General features: G+C 55.8%; 1 protein-coding gene across 1 annotated transcript in view; it reads left to right on the top strand.

The window, feature by feature from the left end:
- Positions 1-19,523, top strand: part of ANK1 (ankyrin 1) — a 205,515-nt gene that overhangs the window by 155,550 nt on the left and 30,442 nt on the right. The window contains exons 18-37 of the mRNA XM_061177537.1: positions 2,091-2,189; positions 3,997-4,095; positions 4,315-4,413; positions 5,418-5,510; positions 5,942-6,014; positions 6,761-6,784; positions 7,638-7,734; positions 8,943-9,021; positions 11,021-11,118; positions 11,200-11,424; positions 12,371-12,525; positions 12,837-13,048; positions 13,547-13,751; positions 14,039-14,135; positions 14,351-14,582; positions 15,965-16,090; positions 16,217-16,336; positions 17,362-17,440; positions 17,692-17,766; positions 19,367-19,498. Of these exons, the coding sequence (XP_061033520.1) occupies positions 2,091-2,189; positions 3,997-4,095; positions 4,315-4,413; positions 5,418-5,510; positions 5,942-6,014; positions 6,761-6,784; positions 7,638-7,734; positions 8,943-9,021; positions 11,021-11,118; positions 11,200-11,424; positions 12,371-12,525; positions 12,837-13,048; positions 13,547-13,751; positions 14,039-14,135; positions 14,351-14,582; positions 15,965-16,090; positions 16,217-16,336; positions 17,362-17,440; positions 17,692-17,766; positions 19,367-19,498 (2,419 nt within the window). The remainder of the gene's footprint in view (positions 1-2,090; positions 2,190-3,996; positions 4,096-4,314; positions 4,414-5,417; positions 5,511-5,941; positions 6,015-6,760; positions 6,785-7,637; positions 7,735-8,942; positions 9,022-11,020; positions 11,119-11,199; positions 11,425-12,370; positions 12,526-12,836; positions 13,049-13,546; positions 13,752-14,038; positions 14,136-14,350; positions 14,583-15,964; positions 16,091-16,216; positions 16,337-17,361; positions 17,441-17,691; positions 17,767-19,366; positions 19,499-19,523) is intronic.

Here is a 19,523-nt window from a genome sequence, read left to right as displayed (position 1 = left end):
AAGGCGGATTCCTAACCACTGGACCACCAGGGAAGTCCCCCTGTGTAGGTTTTATCTCAGTTTTGTAAATGAATAAACAGGTTCAGAAAGGTTGCTTATTCCAAGATTGCAGGACCCCAAGCCTACCTGATGCCAAAGCTTTGGCTGGTCCTTTCTAAAGAGGTTGACTCAAGAATCTACAAAAAGATCACTATTGAAATCCATTGCATGCTTTCCCAAATATAGGCCAGCGTCTACATTCAGGAATGTACTAAGTAAGCTGGGACTAAATATTCTTTTTCTGTGAGGAAGATATTGTGTTTTCAGTGCCAACCTGTTCCTTAAATGGAGTCTCAGTCCAGGGACTGTTGATGTGTGAGCAGGAAACCCTCTCTATAGTGTACCTGGCACGTGGGAGGATGGGCATGGGAGCCGTTCCCCGGGTGACATCCTCATGGTTTTCATCAGCTTCTCAAAAGAACGCATGACCCAAGAAAGACTAAGAGTCACTTCTTTTGTTAAACAACAGTTTTACTGAAATATAATTCACGTACCATAAAATTCCCTCTTTTGAACTGTACTATTCGGTGGGTTTTTTTGGTATATTTGCAGAATTGGACGAACACCACCACTGTCTAACTGTAGGACCTTTCCATCACCCCCAAAGGAAGCCTCAGGCCCATTAGCAGCCGCATCCCATTTCCCTCAAACCCCCATCCCCTGGCAACTCATCTACTCTCTGTCACTATGAATTTGCCTGTTCTGGACATTTCGTACAAATGGAATCATACGATATGAAGAGTCACTTCTTTAGACGATAAATGAACATAATACAGTTTCAGAAAGGCAAGCATTTTGAGGGTAACTTAAGATTTCTTCAAAGCATGTGGATCCATTGGCTCTATCTGGACAGCTTTGGACAGGTGACCCCCAGGAGGGAACTGTTAGGGCAGGTCCATTATGTTGGACAGGACTCTTGGTTTCTTGCTGGTGCCATTTAAGTGAGCCAGTAGGAGGATGGTGATGCCCTGCCCTGAGACATCCCCACTCGTCCACATCCACACTCACCAGTCAGGTTACTGTGTTATCCCAAGGATCAGGCAAGGCACCCAGATGCTTGTGACCGATCCAGGACCTGTTCTTACGTGGGCAGCCCCACCTGCCTGCGCAGGCTTCAGCTGGGGAGGAGCACCGCTGGGCCTCCCATCAGCCTGGGGGAAAGTGCAGACGGCAGGGGAGGGCGAGTGGAGTCTCTGGAGAGGGGACAGGCCCTGCCCACTGGCTCCGATGACAGAGGAGCTGCAGCCCTGTTTGCCCCACGGTTAGTAAGGCGTATTGAGCGGGCTCCGGGGGAGGGAAGCCTTTCCTGGCATTTTTGCGTGAATGCGCACATGTCAGTCAAGATCGCTGGGGCATCACCATCCTCATGAAAAAGCTGTGATGAAAACTCCAAGAATCTGGGGTTTTCGGTCCCAGCAGGATCCTCCACCCTGTTTACTGGCTGGGATGTGCTGATCACAGGCTGCATTTAAATGTCACGTCGTGGTTTACAACGCATTTTCGTCTGTTTTCTCAAGTGAGCCTTCCTTTGCCCTTGAGATTCATCAGTTATAATCCCGATTTTCTCGATAAGCAAACCAAGGCTTCAAAGCTCATCTCGAGTCATGGAAATAGGAAATGTTACCACTGGAAAGGATCATAAAGTTCATCTGGTTCAGAGATCAGCAAACTATGGCCTGGGGTCCAAATCCGGCCCACCACTTGTTTGTACAAATAAAGTTTTATTGGAACCCAGCCATGCCCATTCATTTACGTGTTGGCATAGCTGCTTTCTCACTATAACTGGCGGAGCTGGGTAGTTGCAAGAGAGACACTAGCCTAAAATACTGACCATCTGGCCCTTAACAGAAACTGTTGCTGACCTCTGATTCAGTCTAACCACCTCATATTTTAGATAAGGATGGGGGGGGGAGCCTAGAAGAGCTTGCCTAAGGTCAAACAACTGGTTGGAGCATGCAAAGCCAAGTTCGACTCCCAAACCTCAGTGCTCTTTCAGTGTAGCCTGGAATTCTTTCCTGGCTCCAAGCTGATGAACTGCTTTTCCTTTCCAGAGTGGACTCACTCCCCTTCATCTGGTCGCACAAGAAGGTCACGTTCCAGTGGCAGACGTGCTGATCAAACATGGTGTCACGGTGGACGCCACCACCCGGGTAAGGCCAGCAGCCGGCACTCTGTCCACGGGGACTCCCCTCTTCCCCCTGCACCCACAGGCCTACCCACTCCGGCCTCCCTCACTGGTCCATCTGAGGAGCTTTGATACCCCGAGGACCCAGTGGCCCATTCCTGTCTGCCACTTCCTAGGGGCGGCAGTGGAGTTTGAGGACCCCAGGCCAATGGGCTCACTTTCCAGTGGGGAGTCTAAAAAGTTGGCTAGACCTTTGATCCTCTGTAGTGAAAGGAACGTTTAATCATGATTCCAAGCCCTGTCTTACATGAGCAAGGTGTCAAAATGTCAGGCTTCCCAGGATGCACTGGAAAATTCCGCCCCTTCTACTCCGGCATTTGGCTAAAAGCAGATCAGCATTCTTTGAGCCTCTGTGTGTGCAGGGAGCTCTGGGGGGGTGGGGGGGGTGGAGCATGACCCAGTGCCCAGCACACAGTGCAATCTGCCTCAAGGCATCTGCAGATGACATAAGAGGCAGGAAGGGACAGCCGGTGTGATATGCGGTGCAAGGGGGGTTCTCGTGAACCACACGGAGCACAGAGGGAGGAGAGGGTGTTTCCACTTGGTGGAAGGAAGAGGCTTCCTTGAAGAAGTGGCATTTTGTTCCTTTTCACCGAAAGGCAATAGTATTAAAAGGAAGGGACAAAGTGACACCGCTGTAGCTCCAGCCCCCTCCAGCGTTCCTCAGGCACATCAGTCAGCAGTGTGATACTGAAGCCTCCCTGAGAAAAATCCAGAGACATATTTTATCCCCAACTGCCTATAGCTTCAAAAGGAACCTGCTTTAAACCCAAGAATGTTCTGGATCTTTGAGGCTTCTTTTGTGGGCCTGGTTTAGTCTTTTGGCGTCCTGCCCTGAGAGATCCTATGTTGTGGGTTAGAACTTGGGGGTCCCAAAGCCACCCCATCACTGCACGTCCAGCCTGCAGGGTCTGGGTCCGGATCATCTCTGGGACCCGGCTCCCCAGGGGCACTTAGGAGCCCAGAGAGCCTTGGCTTGTTGGCGTTTGGAGGGAGCATTAAAATATTCAGCAGAACGGCTTTCTTGACAATTACCTCCTTTGCAGACAAAACTCAAATGAATAAATGCCCAAAGCCACTGATTTCAAGCCATGGCCAGTTCCTATAAATTCCATTATGGTACAACTCTGTAACCTAGACAGCCTTTTGGGGAGTTTTTCAGTGGGATTTCACCTTTCTAGTGGAAATAAGTGTGCAAGGCAGGTGTTGTCTGGATCGGCAGTGATCTCTGTGCTGCTGCTGGCATCTGAGTCTGCTGCCCTCCCAGGGTCTGCTGGCAGTTCCCTCCTTCTGGGGATGACCCCTTTTGGCTTCTGCAACACGGGTCTCTCCTGGCTTTCCTCCCTCCTCTTTGCTGTTCCCTCCCCGTCCTCTTTTCTGAGCTCCCTGTAAGTACTGCCTCAGTCCGTGGGCCCCACTTTTTCTCTCCACACTTATCCTGGGGGACCTCTCTCACCTCCAAGACTTTCAACTCCCCTCAGGTGCCTCCTTGCCTTGCCCTCTTCCCCGGGGCTCAGTGTCGGGTTTCCAATCACCTACTTAACCTCTCCGCTTGGGTCTCTCCTAGTCATCTCACACTGCACTTGACTGACACCGAGCCCTGTTCCTCCCAGGCCCGTGGTATCCCACTGCCGACCTTGCAAAGGGCCTCCTCGTCCATCCTCTCTTTCAGTCACCGTTGTCGTGAGACTTGCATTCCCGTCCAGCTCAGAACGGCTCGTGGTGTCCCCCGAAGCCTTGCTGGTCACCCTCTCTCCTCTCTTGCTTTCCAGATGGGTTACACTCCACTCCACGTGGCCAGCCATTATGGGAATATCAAGCTGGTGAAGTTCCTGCTACAGCACCAGGCAGATGTCAATGCCAAGACTAAGGTACTGGGATGCCTGAGAGCAGTGCCAAATTCAGATGCAGCCAGGGTCACTCCGGGCACACTTGGGGCTCCACCACAGCTTTCAGCTTTGACGCTGGAGGAGGAAATGGGGAAAATGCCTTTCTCTGTTGCACACAGAAGACGCACATGCTCTGTGGCAGGTGGGCAGTGCTTTCTCTCGTAGCTAGCTCATCCTGCCAAACGTCTGCCTGCTTTACAGCTTGGATACAGTCCCCTGCACCAGGCAGCTCAACAAGGCCATACAGACATCGTGACACTGCTTCTCAAAAATGGTGCTTCCCCAAACGAGGTCAGCTCGGTAAGTACCCACCCGGTTCCTGATTTCAGAGACCTGCTCTCACGGGCGGCCCCATGCGATATCCCTTCACCAGGGAAGCTCGGGTCATCCTCCTGCGCGTCTGGGGCCTGGGCAGGCTCCCCAGGGCGTGGGCTGTTGGGATTAGTGCCTCCTTCTGGAAGACAGAAGGTTATCCTGGTAGCACTGTTTCCCCTCCTCCCTTTTTATTTTTTTTTAAATATTGTCAAAACCCTTTCTGAAATCTGTGGCAGTGAACAAAGCCAAATGTCTTGAGTGGTTTGTGATGTTTGGGGGCCTCGGGGTCTTCAGCCATGTCCGTGGTCACTGTTCAGGGTGAATTTCCTCCCCTAGATAACGTGATTGTCAGTTTTACTAGGTTATCTCCGCTTCCAGCTCAGCAAGCGTGCAGGCCTTTGATTGTAGGTGGGGTTGCTGAAACCGTAACTGTGGATGGGGCTGAATCAGAGCGGGGCACACCCTGGGACCAGAGAACTTAGAAGAAAAGAAAGCCTCAGTATCCGTTTAGTGTCACTTAGCTCTGCCTTTTAAAATCAGAGTAGAAATAGACCCCTCCCCTGTTTCTGGGGACTCGTGATTTCTGATTGGCCTGAAAAGAGTTCACTGAAGTATGTGGATTACTTTAACTATTTGAATGCTCAGTAACTGACACCCAAAGAACCGGCCTTGGGAGCCGTGGACAGTACTGCCCTGTGCCCTCCTATTCCTACAACTGCATCTGGTGCCCCCCTGACCCTGACCTTCCCGCTGGCTCTCCTCTTGGCCACCCTTGACTTTGGTGGTAAGATCTCCCCTGCTCCCGTTCAGGACTCGCGCACCCAGGGCTGCAGATGCAAATACCGTGGTCTCCTCTCGCCCTGCGGCGTCGCTGCGGGCGTCGGCGACACACATCTGGGCCCACGCGTGTGCAGGGCTCTTGCTCTGGGTATGAACGATTGGGGCATGAGCTCGGTCTGATCTCGCCCTCCCTCTGCTGTTCTCCCCAGAATGGAACCACACCTCTGGCCATAGCCAAGCGCTTGGGCTACATTTCTGTAACAGACGTCCTCAAGGTTGTCACCGATGAAACCAGTGTCGCGGTACGTCTGCTCCTCCCCTGCACCCCTACCCCGGACACACACAGCCTGGCCGCAGGGCGCCCCTTGGGGTACCTAGGATTCCCAAGGGAAGCTCAGCGCCAAAAGAATTGGGGGCGGGGCTCCTCCTTCATCAGGCGGGTCTTTACTGCCACCTAGCGGCCGGAGGAGTAGGGGTCGCCACCAGACCGGAGCGGGCAGCCCTGGATGGGACTGGGGGCAGGGACCAGGCGCCGGGAAGCTGGGGTTCCGTTCATCCCTCTGCGGTTCCTGCCAGACCCCAGAGACCCTCTTAGCTGTCATTTTCTTCATTTGGGACAAACCTCCTTTGCCATCTCCTTCCTGTCTCCACACTCACAAGCAGGTAACTGCTGAATGGGTGAAAGGGCCCACTGCTGTGTTTGGGTTGAAGTCTTTGCTTTTTCTCGTTTTAGTTGGTCAGCGACAAGCACCGGATGAGCTTCCCCGAGACGGTGGATGAGATCCTGGACGTCTCTGAAGATGAAGGTACAGGCTGGGATCAACACCACGTCCGGGTCAAGTCAGGCTGAAAGGGGTGCTCAGGGCTCTGAACACTCCGGGGGGGCCCCCTGCTGCTGCCCCGGGGCACCTCACAGCATGCCCGCCTCTGCCGTTCGAGTCGGAGCTGGACAGAACCACGCTCTAAAGATGCTGTCCGTTATCCAAAAGACTCCTTTAATGTGATTTTAGGAGAAGGAAATCTACAGCGCAGGGATTAAAATATAAAATCCCACAAAGTTTCACAAATACATGTGTGTCTGCCTATATCATACAAGGACTTTGATTCAACTCAGTCAACTCTCAGAGCTGTAAGGAACTGTCATAAAATTCCACTTGGTGCGTTCCTTGTGCTTTGAGCAAAGTTGTTGAATTTAAAATCTGGAAGAATTGCTTTTCATAAGCTGCTCTTCTGACCACGCGCTGGGTCGACAGTCAGTCATTATGAAATGACTATAGTTTCAACTTCTGTGGCCATGGGTACTTGTGGCATTTTTCCTGCCCCAGGCAAGCCTGTCTTCCCACTTAACTTGGAAGAGAAAGATCGTGATAAAAAAAGGGTGGGGCTGGATCAGATTGCTCTCTGGCCCCTTGCATATCGGTAACCCAGGGGTCATGTAGTTTTGTCAACTAGGTGATGAAAGCTCTCCTGTATCCCCTTTGATGATTTGCCTCTTAATTTAACTGACTTCAATCCTATCCGTCCTTAAACTTGGCTCTTCTTTGCTTTCCAGGAACTGCTCATATAACTATAATGGGTATGAAACACTTTCTGTTCCCTGTGGTCCTTTCTCACAAGCGCATTTCACTCTAAGCAATCCAAGATCTCATTAATCCATCCCTGGTTTTCATAACAATCAGAGCTTGACTAAAACAGGAAATTCCCACCCGTAAGATCCGTGCCCTGGCGGGCGGCTCTGGCCTGTCCATGTCTGTGTCTGTGCCCATGCCACTGTGTCTGTGATCATAACTGCATGAGCTGCTGTGATTCCATTCTGTCGGCTCCAGATCACAACGCCAGGACACACACTGCTGAGGGGCAGTAAAGGACCCTGCAAGGTCCAGGGCTCCAACTCCAGTGCAAGGAGGCGAGAGAAACAAAGAGGCAGTCTGGTTTGCAGACAGACTTTGAACCTCCTGGTGATGCACTTAGGAAATAATGAGGGTTCAGCCGCCATGGTTATTAAAGTTCCTAGAGCCTCTCAAAATGGATGGGTTTGGTTCCACGGTCGTTTATTCTTCTGTCGCATGTGGTGTGGAAAAGAACAGAAGCACCTCTTTCTTTGGTGTCACTGCACACGCCACAAGGGCTGTTTTGAAGTGGAACTTGTCAGGCAAAAAAAGTTCTTTCTGATGGAACTGTTTTCTTCTCCAAAGCCTGGTGCAGATTAAGATATTAGGGGCTGGCTGCCCGGCTCCAGGTACCAGGGCTGGAGGAACAGGGTCAGGGCTGGTCGAAGACATTGCTATGGTCCCCTTGGAGCATCTGAGACCTTCCCCCACTCCTCGGGGGCGAGCGTTGAGAGGAGGAGCAGCAGATTCCCTCTTTTCTTTTGAAAAAGAAAGAGGGAATCTCCGTCCTGTCACTCACTTAAACTTGTGTGGTTTCAGGGGAAGAACTTGTTGGCTTCAAGGCTGAGAAGCAAGATTCCAGGGATATAGATGAAGAGAAAGAGCTGCTGGATTTTGTGCCGAAGCTGGACCAAGTGTAAGAAATGCTCGCGCCGGGGCAGGTCCAGGTCCACCCCGGGGACGCAGAGTAGGAGGATTCCAGGGCGGGAAGGTTCCAGGAAGGCCGGGCCTGGACAGAGCGCTGGTCCAGCATCTTAGGATAAGCTAGCCCTGCGCCAGGGGTGCCAGGCGGGGGCAGAGGTCTCTCCTACTGCGAGCCACCCTCTCCGGGGTCCCTGGTCCCCCACTGTTCCTCCTCTCCTCACTCAGTCTCCTATCCATACCCTTCCCCCTCTCACACACTCAGCTTCTCACCAGAAAAAATCCCCTAAGGGAGATTGCCATTAGAAACCATTGCCAAAAAGGGGGTGGGGGGATTATTATGGGATTATATGAAATCATGTGTGTGAAACTTTTGAAAATTGTAAAGCACTACAGAATTTTTTAAAGCTTTCATTCAATTAAAAGAATTTAAATAATAAAAAAAAGAAAGGAAGTTTTGCCAAGCTGGCCTCAGAGGCCGGCCACGTCCCTCCGTCAGCCTGTCCATTAGGGAAGACCCACAGAGGGTTTGTGTCTGCCTGTTTCTCATTCCTCCCTGAGATGCTGTGAGCTACTGCGATGTGGGTGCATCGCCACACCCGGGGACTTTGTGAATGAATCTAAAAGTGACAACTTTCTAGAAGCACTGAGCCCTCGGTATTTTCTGAAAAGACAGACGTGTGCCAGCTCGGTCCCAGGGCTTATACAAAATAGGGCAATGGACCAAGGAGAAGGAAAACTATGATTAGTATTTACTGAACTTCATTTAGAAAGAAACATGAGACTTGGACCCTGACCATGGAGAACCTACAGATGTATTTGGTAGAATCAAAACGCACACCCAGTGGACAGATCATGATGCAGAATAAGATGTAATGGCCAGAGCGAGGGTTCCCTCACCAAGGGGTCGAAGGCAGCAGAACGGGAGTGGTGCATGCAGGAAGACTTCCTGGAGGATGCAGGTCCTTCGGCTCAGCCAGGACAGTCGGGCTCTGGGGACAGGCATGGAGGGAGAGGGAGGAGGCTGGTCAGTGTGTGAAGGCCAGGATGTACCACATGTGCCAGTGGGGTTCAGGTGGTGGCGAGCGGTCGGATCGGATAGGTGATCCTGGGGGTACAGAAGTGTTTCACTAAGGCCTTCTGTGGAAGATGGGGCTACTCATAAGGATCATCCCTTGATGTCCCAATGTTCTCGGCACACAGGGTGGAATCCCCAGCCATCCCTCGGATTCCTTGCGTCACACCTGAGACAGTGGTGATCAGATCTGAAGAGGCAGAACAGGTAAGAAGCATCCTTTCTCTTACTTCCCCTTGGCAGTGAGCAGGTCCCCTGGACGGTGACTGTTTTGAGATGACCTGCAGGACGATAGGAACTCATAGCTGAAAGCTGGCAGCATTTACCAAGCCCTGCAGATCCCAGACTCCACGTGTTCTTGGTAGCACTTGTGCTGTCAGTGCTCTTGTCCTAGCTATTGATGATCTGGGTCTCCGAGAGCCCAAGGGCGTGTGGGACACCCTCACGCTGGTCTCAGTGGGGCTGAGAACTGACTCCAGAAGTTTTGGCTTCAAAGCCCATGTTCTCGGGGCCACAGCCCCTGAGCACACGCCTTATGCACCTGTTGGGGCCAAGGGTCCCTGGCGCCAGAGAGGGAGCCTGAGGCTGCATCTGCACTTCTATGAAGCTGCGGGCGACTCTGGAGCTCTGAACTTTTTTCTTTCACATCCATAAAAAAAGGGGACAGTTTCTGCCTCACCTTTCTCAAGGGATTACTGGGAGCTTAAAATACCAATACAGATGGAAAGAGGATGTCAAGGAGAGCTGTTCCCAGCGTGGGCTGTTACTCATTACAATACCCTATTTTGTGGCTTCCCTGGATGCCACCTGAATTTGTCTCCAAGATCGGTGGGATGGTTTAAAACAATGTAATTCCTCTTGGTTTAATTTTAGGCCATTTGGCACTTTTCCACCTGGGCAAAGGGGTTTTCTAGGATAAAAAGAAAGCAGTGTGGTATTTGAAGGTTGGGACTGGCCACCCTGAGGCCCAATCACCGAGCTGGGCTTGTCCGTTTTCCAGCTGAGGCTGGTCTCTTCCCCTGCCACTGAAGGCATGCGTGTCCCCTCGACCCGAAAGTGGCGCCAGGAGGAGGCGGCTGTGATGCCGTCCAATCCGCCGTTCCACCCTCGGGCACATCACAGTGGTGTGACCTTGGTGTCACGCCCTGGGTGGCATTTGGGAGATCCGGTCAAACATGGCCCTGGGGCTGCTGTGGCACGTTCCCCAGGGGCCGCTGAAGACGACAGTGAGAAGGATCCGAGCAGACCCGGGTCTTGCTGTTCCCTGGCCAACCGTGCCCTCTGAGTCCTTGCCTAAGTCATGAACCCGAGGCAGCAGGTGTCTCCTGGCATCCCGCTGTGCCCCGTGTGGGGTGGGAGGATGTGGGAGGAGATGGTCCTGCTGGGGAGGGGCTCAGAACGCAGGGAGGGTGACTACCGCAGAGCCCAGCTGTGTGGCGGGAGCCCTTCCAGATCAGATTCAAGGGGAAGGCTTCACACAGGAGGCGAGAGGTGAAAAATGAACAGGGGCGTCCAGCGAAGGAGAGGGACGTGGGTGTCTGGACCGACGGGGAAGCGAGAGCGAGGGCAGAGTTGAGAAGAAACCTGGAGGGGACCTGCTGGCTTTGTGAGTCCTCGCCGCGTACGAGGCCTGGGGCGAGGCAGCCCTGTGGTCCCCAAGTCACAACATCACTGCGAGGAAGGGGCTGTCCCATCTGCTGATGAGGAAGAAGGAAGCCCCCGGGACGAGGGTCTGTTTCCCTCATGCCCCTCGATGCCCCAGGACACGTGGCTTGCCCAGAGCCAAACAGCTCATAGGCGACGGTGTGGGGAAGCAATGCCAGCTCTAGTGTGAAACCGAGCTGCGTAGAGCGGAGGGTTCGCGTCAGGGGCGGAGCGGTGGGGAGGAGCTGGAGGACGCGGGCAGGTCAGGAGCCCACGTGGTGCAGGAGCTGAGACCGAGGCCGGACGGGAGGGAGGACTCGCTCCATCGTCCGAAGCTCTGGCCCACGGTCCTGAGCCAAGCAGAGGCCGTCCGTGTCGGTACAAGGAAGCCCGTGCTTCCTTTTAGACTCCGGGTGAGCTCTGTCCCAACAGGTCGGTGGGGAGTGGGGAGCGCCTCCTACGCTGAGCCCCTTGGTTCATGGCTGAGCCTCCCCGACCTTGGCCGAGACCATCAGCCGTGGCCCAGGGGTGATAGGACAGCTGGCCTTTCTCCCCTCTGCAGGCATCTAAGGAGTATGATGAAGACTCACTGATCCCCAGCAGCCCAGCCACAGAGACCTCAGACAACATCAGCCCGGTGGCCAGCCCTGTGCACACAGGGTGAGTGGCCTGGGAGGGGCTGGCAGCTCTGGCCCTGCTCGCCCACTCAGGAGAAGCCAACACAGACCCGCTGTGCCCTAGGTTCCTGGTGAGCTTCATGGTGGACGCCCGCGGGGGCTCCATGCGGGGCAGCAGGCACAACGGCCTGAGGGTGGTGGTCCCGCCCCGGACGTGCGCAGCACCCACTCGCATCACCTGCCGCCTGGTGAAGCCCCACAAGCTGCCCACGCCGCCCCCGCTGGCGGAGGAGGAGGGCCTGGCCAGCAGGGTCATCGCCCTGGGCCCCACGGGAGTCCAGTTCCTGAGGTGAGAGGTCACTCCCATGCCCCCGACCTGTCCCTGCCACACTGTGACCAACCAGCCCCAGCCCAGCCCGGGCAGTGGGGAGGCCAGCCTGGAGCCCGCACCCGTGCTCTCTGTGTCCTGACCGGTCAGAACCAGGACCCCCTGTGTTCCTTCCACGGCCTGTTCTAGGTACACGTAGGAGTCCGTTCCCCAGGGGGAGCTTAACGCCCTCAGCTCCTGTGTGACGCTAGAGGGGGGATGAAGATGGCCACTTTCGGGGCCCCCAGGGTTTGATTATTTAAGCTCTGAAACGGTCTTCCTAGAAGGCGGCCCTGCAGCATGGCCCCCAAGGACAAGATTGATGGTTTCAGAGGCTCAGTCCTCACCTTTCCCGCAGCAAAAGGGCTTCTCCTTGGAGCTCTGCGTCCCTCAGGCGCCGCGGGCTCTATGTTGGAACAGGTCTTGCCCAGGAGGCCTCGTCCTCCCGTCTCCGTCCACGGCCCGTCCCCGCTTCCAAGCTTTTATCCACCGATTGTAAAACAGCTGTAAAACGCTTTCACGGTGACTTCCCCTTTACATGTAGTCCTCAAAGCCGTCCTCCCAAGGAAATGTCCTCTCACACACTGACAGAGGAGGAAGCTGAGGCTCAGAGGGGGTGGGTCTAGGACGTCAGGCGGGCTCTCGGGGTCACGTCCAAGGGCAGCTTTATTCTGCTGAGCCTCGGCCGTGTGGCCATGGCAGGAGAGCCCCCTGTGAACTGAGGTTGGGGCCTGGTGGGGAGCGAGAGGGTCCTGGGGGTGTCTCGGGAACCTGAGGCAGGTCTGTCCGTCTGAGGACCAGCCTGCAGATGGGACGGACTCTTTCCAGGCAGGACCCAGCTGCTCTTCCCTAATGAGCCCGTGGCTGCCGCCCACACGGCACGCACACCTGCGTCCAGGCCCCTCCCCACTGTCCCCTGTCCCCCCAGCCCTGTCATCGTGGAGGTCCCCCACTTCGCCTCCCAAGGCCGTGGGGACCGCGAGCTCGTGGTGCTGCGGAGTGAAAACGGCTCCGTGTGGAAGGAACACAAGAACCGCTACGGAGAAAGCTACCTGGATCAGATCCTCAACGGGATGGACGAAGGTGTGCGAGCCCCAGGGATCCGGAGCGCGGCCCTCCTCCTGGAGGATGGGGCTTGGGGTTGCACTTTGGGGTGGGCTGTCGGGGCCTCCCGGAGTGTGGGACCCCCTGAGAGGCCAGAGACGGCCCAGCTCCGGCGCCCGGGCCCCTGCAGCCTGGTCTCCTGTGAAGGACCCCCTGGGCCAGGACCTTTCTCCTTCCAGGTGGCCCAGCCTGCTGCCCCTGCCGGGGCCTGGGGAGGGGGCGCCAGAGTGGGGATCAGGGGCCCTGGGAAGCCACCATGGTGACGGGCGGGCACGGGCCTGTGGTTGCAGAGCTGGGGAGCCTGGAGGAGCTGGAGAAGAAGAGGGTCTGCCGCATCGTTACCACCGACTTCCCCTTGTACTTCGTGATCATGTCAAGGCTCTACCAGGACTATGACACCATCGGCCCCGAGGGGGGCTCCCTGAAAAGCAAGCTCGTCCCCCTGGTGCAGGCCACCTTCCCAGAAAATGCTGTCACCAAGAAAGTGAAGTTGGCCCTGCAGGTGACACAGCCTCTCCTTACCTGCTGGGGCCCCATCAGCTGGACCGGGTTCAGGGATGGAAGGTGTCAAGGCGCTCAGAGATGACCCTCCTCCCCAGGACATCTCCACCCGTTGGTCCAGGGCCTGAAAAGTCCCATTAGAGCCCTGACCTTAAAGCTCAGAAGAAGGTTGGGTGGGTGGGTGGGATAGGGCAGACGCTCCAGTAAGTTGCAGAAAACCCTAGATAACGTGTTAAATCACAGGCTTAGCGTGAGGGGAAGCCACTTGGCTTCCTGGAGAGGTGCCTGATGCTGAGCAAGGCCCCCGGGAGTGGGGAGCAGCAAGGAAATGGGGACGGTGGCTCAGAGAGGAGAGCCGGGCTGGCCGTCAGCAGGAGCGGGACCCCACCCCCCCACCCCCCGGGAGCCTTCGCACCTGCCCGGTCAGCCGCTCTCTTCCTCCGTCCATGAGCCCCTCTGCTGCTCCGGGGCTGAGTGTACCCCCCTGGGCACTTCGCAGGCCCAGCCTGTGCCCGATGAGCTGGTCACCAAACTCCTGGGCAACCAGGCCACGTTCAGCCCCATTGTCACCGTGGAGCCGAGGCGCCGCAAGTTCCACCGCCCCATCGGGCTTCGGATCCCACTCCCTCCCTCCTGGACGGATAACCCGAGGGACAGCGGGGAGGGAGACACCACCAGCCTGCGGCTGCTCTGCAGCGTCATTGGTGAGCGGTGACCCCGCCCTGCCCTGCCTTCTGGGCAGCAGCTCCTTCCACGCACACCTGGGGAGATGGGAGGACACAGAGCTAGGGAGTGATGGGCTCCTCGGAGGGATGAGGAGCTGCATCTGAGTAGAGCTGCCTCGTCCCCGAAGAGCCCTCTGACTCCAGAGGAGGGCTGCTCCGAGGGGAGGGGCGTAGGGGCTGGTGTGCTCTCGGGGCCACAGCCAGCTGTGCACGTCCCGCGTTGGCCTCTGGAGACGGTCCCCCAAGCCTTTCTACTGCTGTCACAGGAGGGACAGACCAGGCCCAGTGGGAAGACATTACGGGGACCACCAAGCTCATGTACGCCAACGAGTGCGCCACCTTCACCACCAACGTCTCTGCCAGGTGACACCCCGCCTGCCCGGCCCCATGGGTCCCCGGGCCCTGCATGAGGGGGCAGCGCTGTCCCCATGGGTGGCCATGCTTAGGCCGTCACCTGCCCACCCCACCACCGGGGCTGTCAGAGAGGCCACCGCTCCGCTCGGCTTACAGGCCGCTGGATGGGGGAGACGCTCCCCCTCAGGCATTTAGGGACAGGCTCACGGCTGCCCTCTTTTCAGGTTCTGGCTGTCGGACTGTCCTCGGACAGCTGAAGCTGTGAACTTTGCCACCCTGCTGTACAAGGAGCTCACCGTGGTGCCCTACATGGCCAAGTTTGTCATTTTCGCCAAGATGAACGATCCCCGAGAAGGGCGACTGCGCTGCTACTGCATGACGACGGACGACAAGGTGGACAAGACACTGGAGCAGCACGAGAACTTCGTGGAGGTGGCGCGGAGCCGGGACATAGAGGTAGGGCCTGGCCCCCTGGGGTCCCGCCTCGTGGCCCAGAGCAGGGACACAGAGGTAGGGGCCTGGACCCCTGGGCTCCCGCCTCGTGGCCCGGAGCAGGGACATAGAGGTAGGGGCCTGGCCCCCCTGGGCTCCTGCCTCGCGGGCAGTCGGCGCCTCTGGGACCCAGGGCTGTCAGGAGGGTGGCCTCTGCAGAGGGGCTCCTGGGCCGTGTCCCTTTAAGAAGAGTCAACGGGAAGCTTCCCCAGAGCCGAGGGACACCATGTGGGTCAAGGAGACAGCAGGCTGTCAGCCCAGTGATTTGTGGTGCTAGGAGCTGACATTTATTAAAGTTCTTACACCCCAGGTACTTTTAAAAGTGCTTGAGTGGGACTTCCCTGGCTGTCCCCTGGTTAAGACTCCACGCTTCCACTGCAGGGGCACGGGTTCAATCCCTGGTCGGGGAACTAAGATCCCGCGTGCCGCACCGTGTGGCCCAAAAGCAAAAAGTGCTTGAGTGGCGTCATCTCCCCTGATTCTCATAACTGTGTGTCCTTTTGTTATCCCCCATTTACAGATGAGGAAACCGAGACTGAGGGAGGTTAAGCAACTTTCCCAAGGTCACACAGCTGAGTAAATGGCAGAGAAAGGATTTGTCCCAGGAGTCCGACCGCAGAGCCCACTTTCCCTGCCACGCCAGGGGTTTGGCAGCACCCAGATGAGGAAGCAGGGGAGAGGCTGGGCAGATGGGGGAGCAGTAAAGAACGGGGACTAGGTTTGAACCTGTTACCCATCCCAGGGTCCTCACTCAGGTTAAGATGTGTGACAAAGCAGGACCTTTCCGAAGATCTGGCCTCAGAGGCTGTGCTGAGCCTTCTGGGGGCTCTGAGGGCCCAGAAGAAGGAGCACAGGGCTGGGACCTGCCCCTATTGCTGTTTTGGGCACTAACCAGTCTCTTTGGGCCTCAGTTTCCTCAACTGTCAAATGGGTTCACGATAACTTCTCAGTTGAAAGCATTATATACACAGTAGGGATCATTATATTATGGGTGAGATTAAAACACAACATGGTCCTTCTGGCACTCATATAAAGTAAACATTGTTGGATGGTGTTAAAAGAGACAAATGTTTTTTGGAAGCTGTATTGTGATTTCCTAGCGGAGTTCTAGAGTACTCTGATAGCAATGCTGATCAACCACGCAGGGATATATGAAGATTCCTGCTTATTATAAAATCCTTTGAAGTAAGGAAGCATCCACCGTAACCTTTCCGAAACACTCAGTGGGGCTTCCCAGAGCACGGCCCCTGGGGGGTCGTGGGGAAGCAGAGACGGGAGCTGACAGGCGGGACCGGGCATCTGGGCATTGCTCCTGACCAGCTGCATTTGCTTTCCCTTTCCTGCAGGTTTTGGAAGGAATGCCCCTCTTTGCAGAGCTCTCCGGGAACCTGGTGCCGGTCAAGAAGGCCGCCCAGCAGCGGAGCTTCCTCTTCCAGTCTTTCCGGGAGAACCGGTTGGCCATTCCCGTCAAGGTGCGGCCTCCTCTCGCCCACCCCTCGCCCGGGTCTAGAAGTCCGGGAGGCGGAGAGCTCTGAGCCAGCTGGGCTGGTGGCCAGTGGGGCAGCCCCTGACTCTCCCTTTTGTGTGACTGAGTCTAGGTGAGGGACAGCAGTCGAGATCCAGCAGGGTCCTTGTCATTCCTGCGAAAGGCGATGAAGTACGAGGACACACAGCACATCCTCTGCCACCTAAACATCACCATGCCACCCTGCACCAAGGTGCGCGCCCTGCCAGGACTCTCAGCCGAACAGGTGGAGAAAGGCCCTGGGCTCTCCCCCGACACGGGCTGTGGCCCAGCCCTTCCCGCAAAGCTCGGGAACAAATGTCAGGGTGTGAGGGCGACACGCGTGTTCACACCAAGGCCCCGAGCTCCCCAGGACGCCCCTTCCAGGACGTTGGAAGGCGAGGCCTGACAACCGGGTGGCCGGTGGCTCAAGGTGTCCCAGCCACGTCAGGGCTTTTTTGGAGTCTCTTTTTCCTGTACTTGCTTGTCTTGCCCAGGCCCTCAGAGAAGGGAAGCCTGGTGTCTCAGCCCTGCGCTCGCCCAGGGCTCCAAGCCCAGCAAAGGTGTGAGCACCAAGCATCACTGGTGCCTGGGAGCAGCTGAGTCTCCGCTGCACTGGAGGCGGGGTTTCTTTTGTTGGTGTCGTCCTGTCATTTTCGTCATCAGCCTTTCATGCCAGACTAGACAAACAAGGTCACTTCCAGACATCCAAGGCTCCTTTTCTCCTTTCTGTCTGAGGACTAGGGAGAACCGACTTCTCTTTCACAGGCGGGTTTCCCACAGCCTTGAACAAGCATCCCGGTGCTTTGCCACAGCGTGCGAAGGCTTGGGCATCAAAAACGGGTGTTTTGAGCAGAAAGGAATCCAAAAAGAAAAACTTTTTTTAAAATTCAAACTCCAGCTCCACCCGCTTACTGGCTGAGTTACCTTGGGCGGGTTAGTCCACCCTCTGGGTCTCAGTTTCCCCCTCCCCGGTGAGATGGGAGGAATGATGGTACCTACCTCATAGTGGGTTGTGTCCATCAAGCAGGGCCTGGCACGTGATAAGGGCCGTGTGAGCTTATCCTTATTAATAATAATAATAATAATAAAGTACGTGAGACTCCCTCTCGCCCCCCCTCTGCCCACACTTCTACCCTGTGCATCAAGGCTCCAGGAAGTGCAGCTGCCCATCGTCTGCCAGGCCGGGCGTCCTCCCCGCTGCACCCACAGCGCCCTTTCCTGGTCTCTGTCCTGCAGGGCAGTGGAGCCGATGACCGGAGGAGGACCCTGACGCCGCTGGCCCTGAGATACAGCGTTCTCAGCGAGTCCACATTGGGTACCAACCTCTCTGTGCTCACCCCCTTCCCGGGGGTGGTGAGGGAGGCGGCGTCCCCTCATCCCGACGGGAGCTCCGAGCTGACACCATTGGCTCAGCCCTTGGCTGGGGTCTCCACTGACCCTCTCAGGCTCAGCCACCGATCGGGTGGACACGGAGCGTGCCCTGAGCACCCTCTGAGGTCCCTTGCCCACGCTTGTCGGTTCCGTGTCCCGCCAAGTTTACTAAATGGAATGCGATGCTTCCCCCAGGTTTCCTCAGTGGCACAGACCGGGCGGACATGAAGATGGCTATTATATCAGAGCACCTGGGCCTCAGCTGGGCCGGTGAGTCGGGGAGTTGGGGCAGAAGAGCACTTTGCCTGTCTACACCTACCGCTACACCTCCTCTCCGCTAAAGGGCAGCTGATGAAGGCGTTTCTAAACCTCTTCCCACCACCGGTGTGCACCTGATCTGGGATTGTCGCCATGGGTACCCATAGAGGGGGGGCTCCCTCCCTCCCCCACTTCTCTCTGGTTTTCCTTTTTAGAAACTCAACTTCGGACGTTACAGGAGACCTTAGAATGGATCCAGGCTGCCCATTTTACAGATGGGGAGGCTGAGATCTACCTAACTGGGGTGACTTTAGTTGTGCAGTGAGTTAGTGACAGAGCCCTGAAAAGCCAGCAAACCAAGAACAAACACACAAGCGAACAAAAAATGTGCGTCCCGACTGCCTGCCCACCGCTCGCTGCACCGTACACGTCGCCGTTCCTACAGGCTGGCATTGTTGAGGGAAGGGAGGGAAGAAGGACAAGTCTGGACGTTTTTCATTTGTCATCTCTGGCCGTAGCTGAAGCCGCACACAAGTCCCGTCCACCACGAGGGGAGACGTGACTCAACTGAGGCAGTGACAGCTCAGACTGCGTTTTACTCAGTCGCAGGCCCTATGACTTAATCCCCCCTTTCCTGTGAGATTCCGTATGAACAGACCCCCTTCACTCAGCCACCTGCAGAGGGGGCTTCAGACAAGCTCAGAAACCTTAGCAGTAACTTCTTGGAAGGCGGTGTGACGGAGCTCACAACAGAAGTTCAGAGACTGTTCCTTCTTTAAGCCAAAACACATCTGCTGCTGCTTCTTGGTTTTGTGTGTGTTTGTGTGTGTGGTGTGTGTGTGGTTTGTATGTGGTGTGTGTGAGAGATGTGGTATGTGTGGTGTGTATGTGTGTGACTTGTGTGTTGTGTGTGGGTGTGCGTATGTGATGTGTGTGGTGTGTATGTGGTGTGTGTGTGTGTATGTGTGGTGTGTGTGTGTGTGTGTGTGGAGGGGGTACATGCATATGATGATTCTCACCATCACTTTCCCCTCCGGTCTTCCTCATCCTTGAAATGAGACTCCGATGCTGATCTCTCATCTAAAGCACCTGCGAGAAATAACAATAAAAATCACGGAAGGGGAAGAGCTAGCATTCTGTGTTATTGCCTTGCATTTAGATGGGAAATTGTATTTTCATTTTAAATGTGAACAACGCCTTTCCGGGAAGAAACGTAAACACAGAAATACATTTCCATTATAACTGCTTCTCTCGGGAAAGGCAGTGGCATGCAGTGCAGCACCGACAGCACCAAGGGAGTCAGCGGGTCGGTCCCTCTCCCGCTGTGGCCCCAGCCTGTCCTGTGACCTTGGATAAGTGGCTCAGTCTCATTCATTCAATACCTATTTACTCTCCTGGGCACATGCCTCCTCCTGGCTCATTCCCTGGGGATACAACAGTGTGAGTGTCAGCATTTCACTAGGTATTTCCTTGGGAAGAAGGAATACTGAACCCAGAGGGAGATTGCTCTTTATCTCCTGGTCCCTGCCGGCGCCCCACTCTATGCGCGGGCTCGGGGGCCAGGGCTGGGCTCCGGCTGGGCTCACACCCGTTCTTGGTTCTTTGTGTGCAGAGCTGGCCCGCGAGCTGCAGTTCAGCGTGGATGACATCAACAGGATCCGTGTGGAGAACCCCAACTCCTTGCTGGAGCAGAGCGTGGCCTTGTTGAACCTCTGGGTCATCCGTGAAGGCCAAGATGCAAAGAGTCAGTACCGATGGGCTGGGGAGCC

Source organism: Eubalaena glacialis, chromosome 20, assembly GCF_028564815.1.
Source record: "Eubalaena glacialis isolate mEubGla1 chromosome 20, mEubGla1.1.hap2.+ XY, whole genome shotgun sequence".
Lineage (NCBI taxonomy): Eukaryota > Metazoa > Chordata > Mammalia > Artiodactyla > Balaenidae > Eubalaena > Eubalaena glacialis.
Note: the sequence above shows the minus strand (reverse complement) of the source record. Positions and strands in the feature narration are given on the sequence as shown.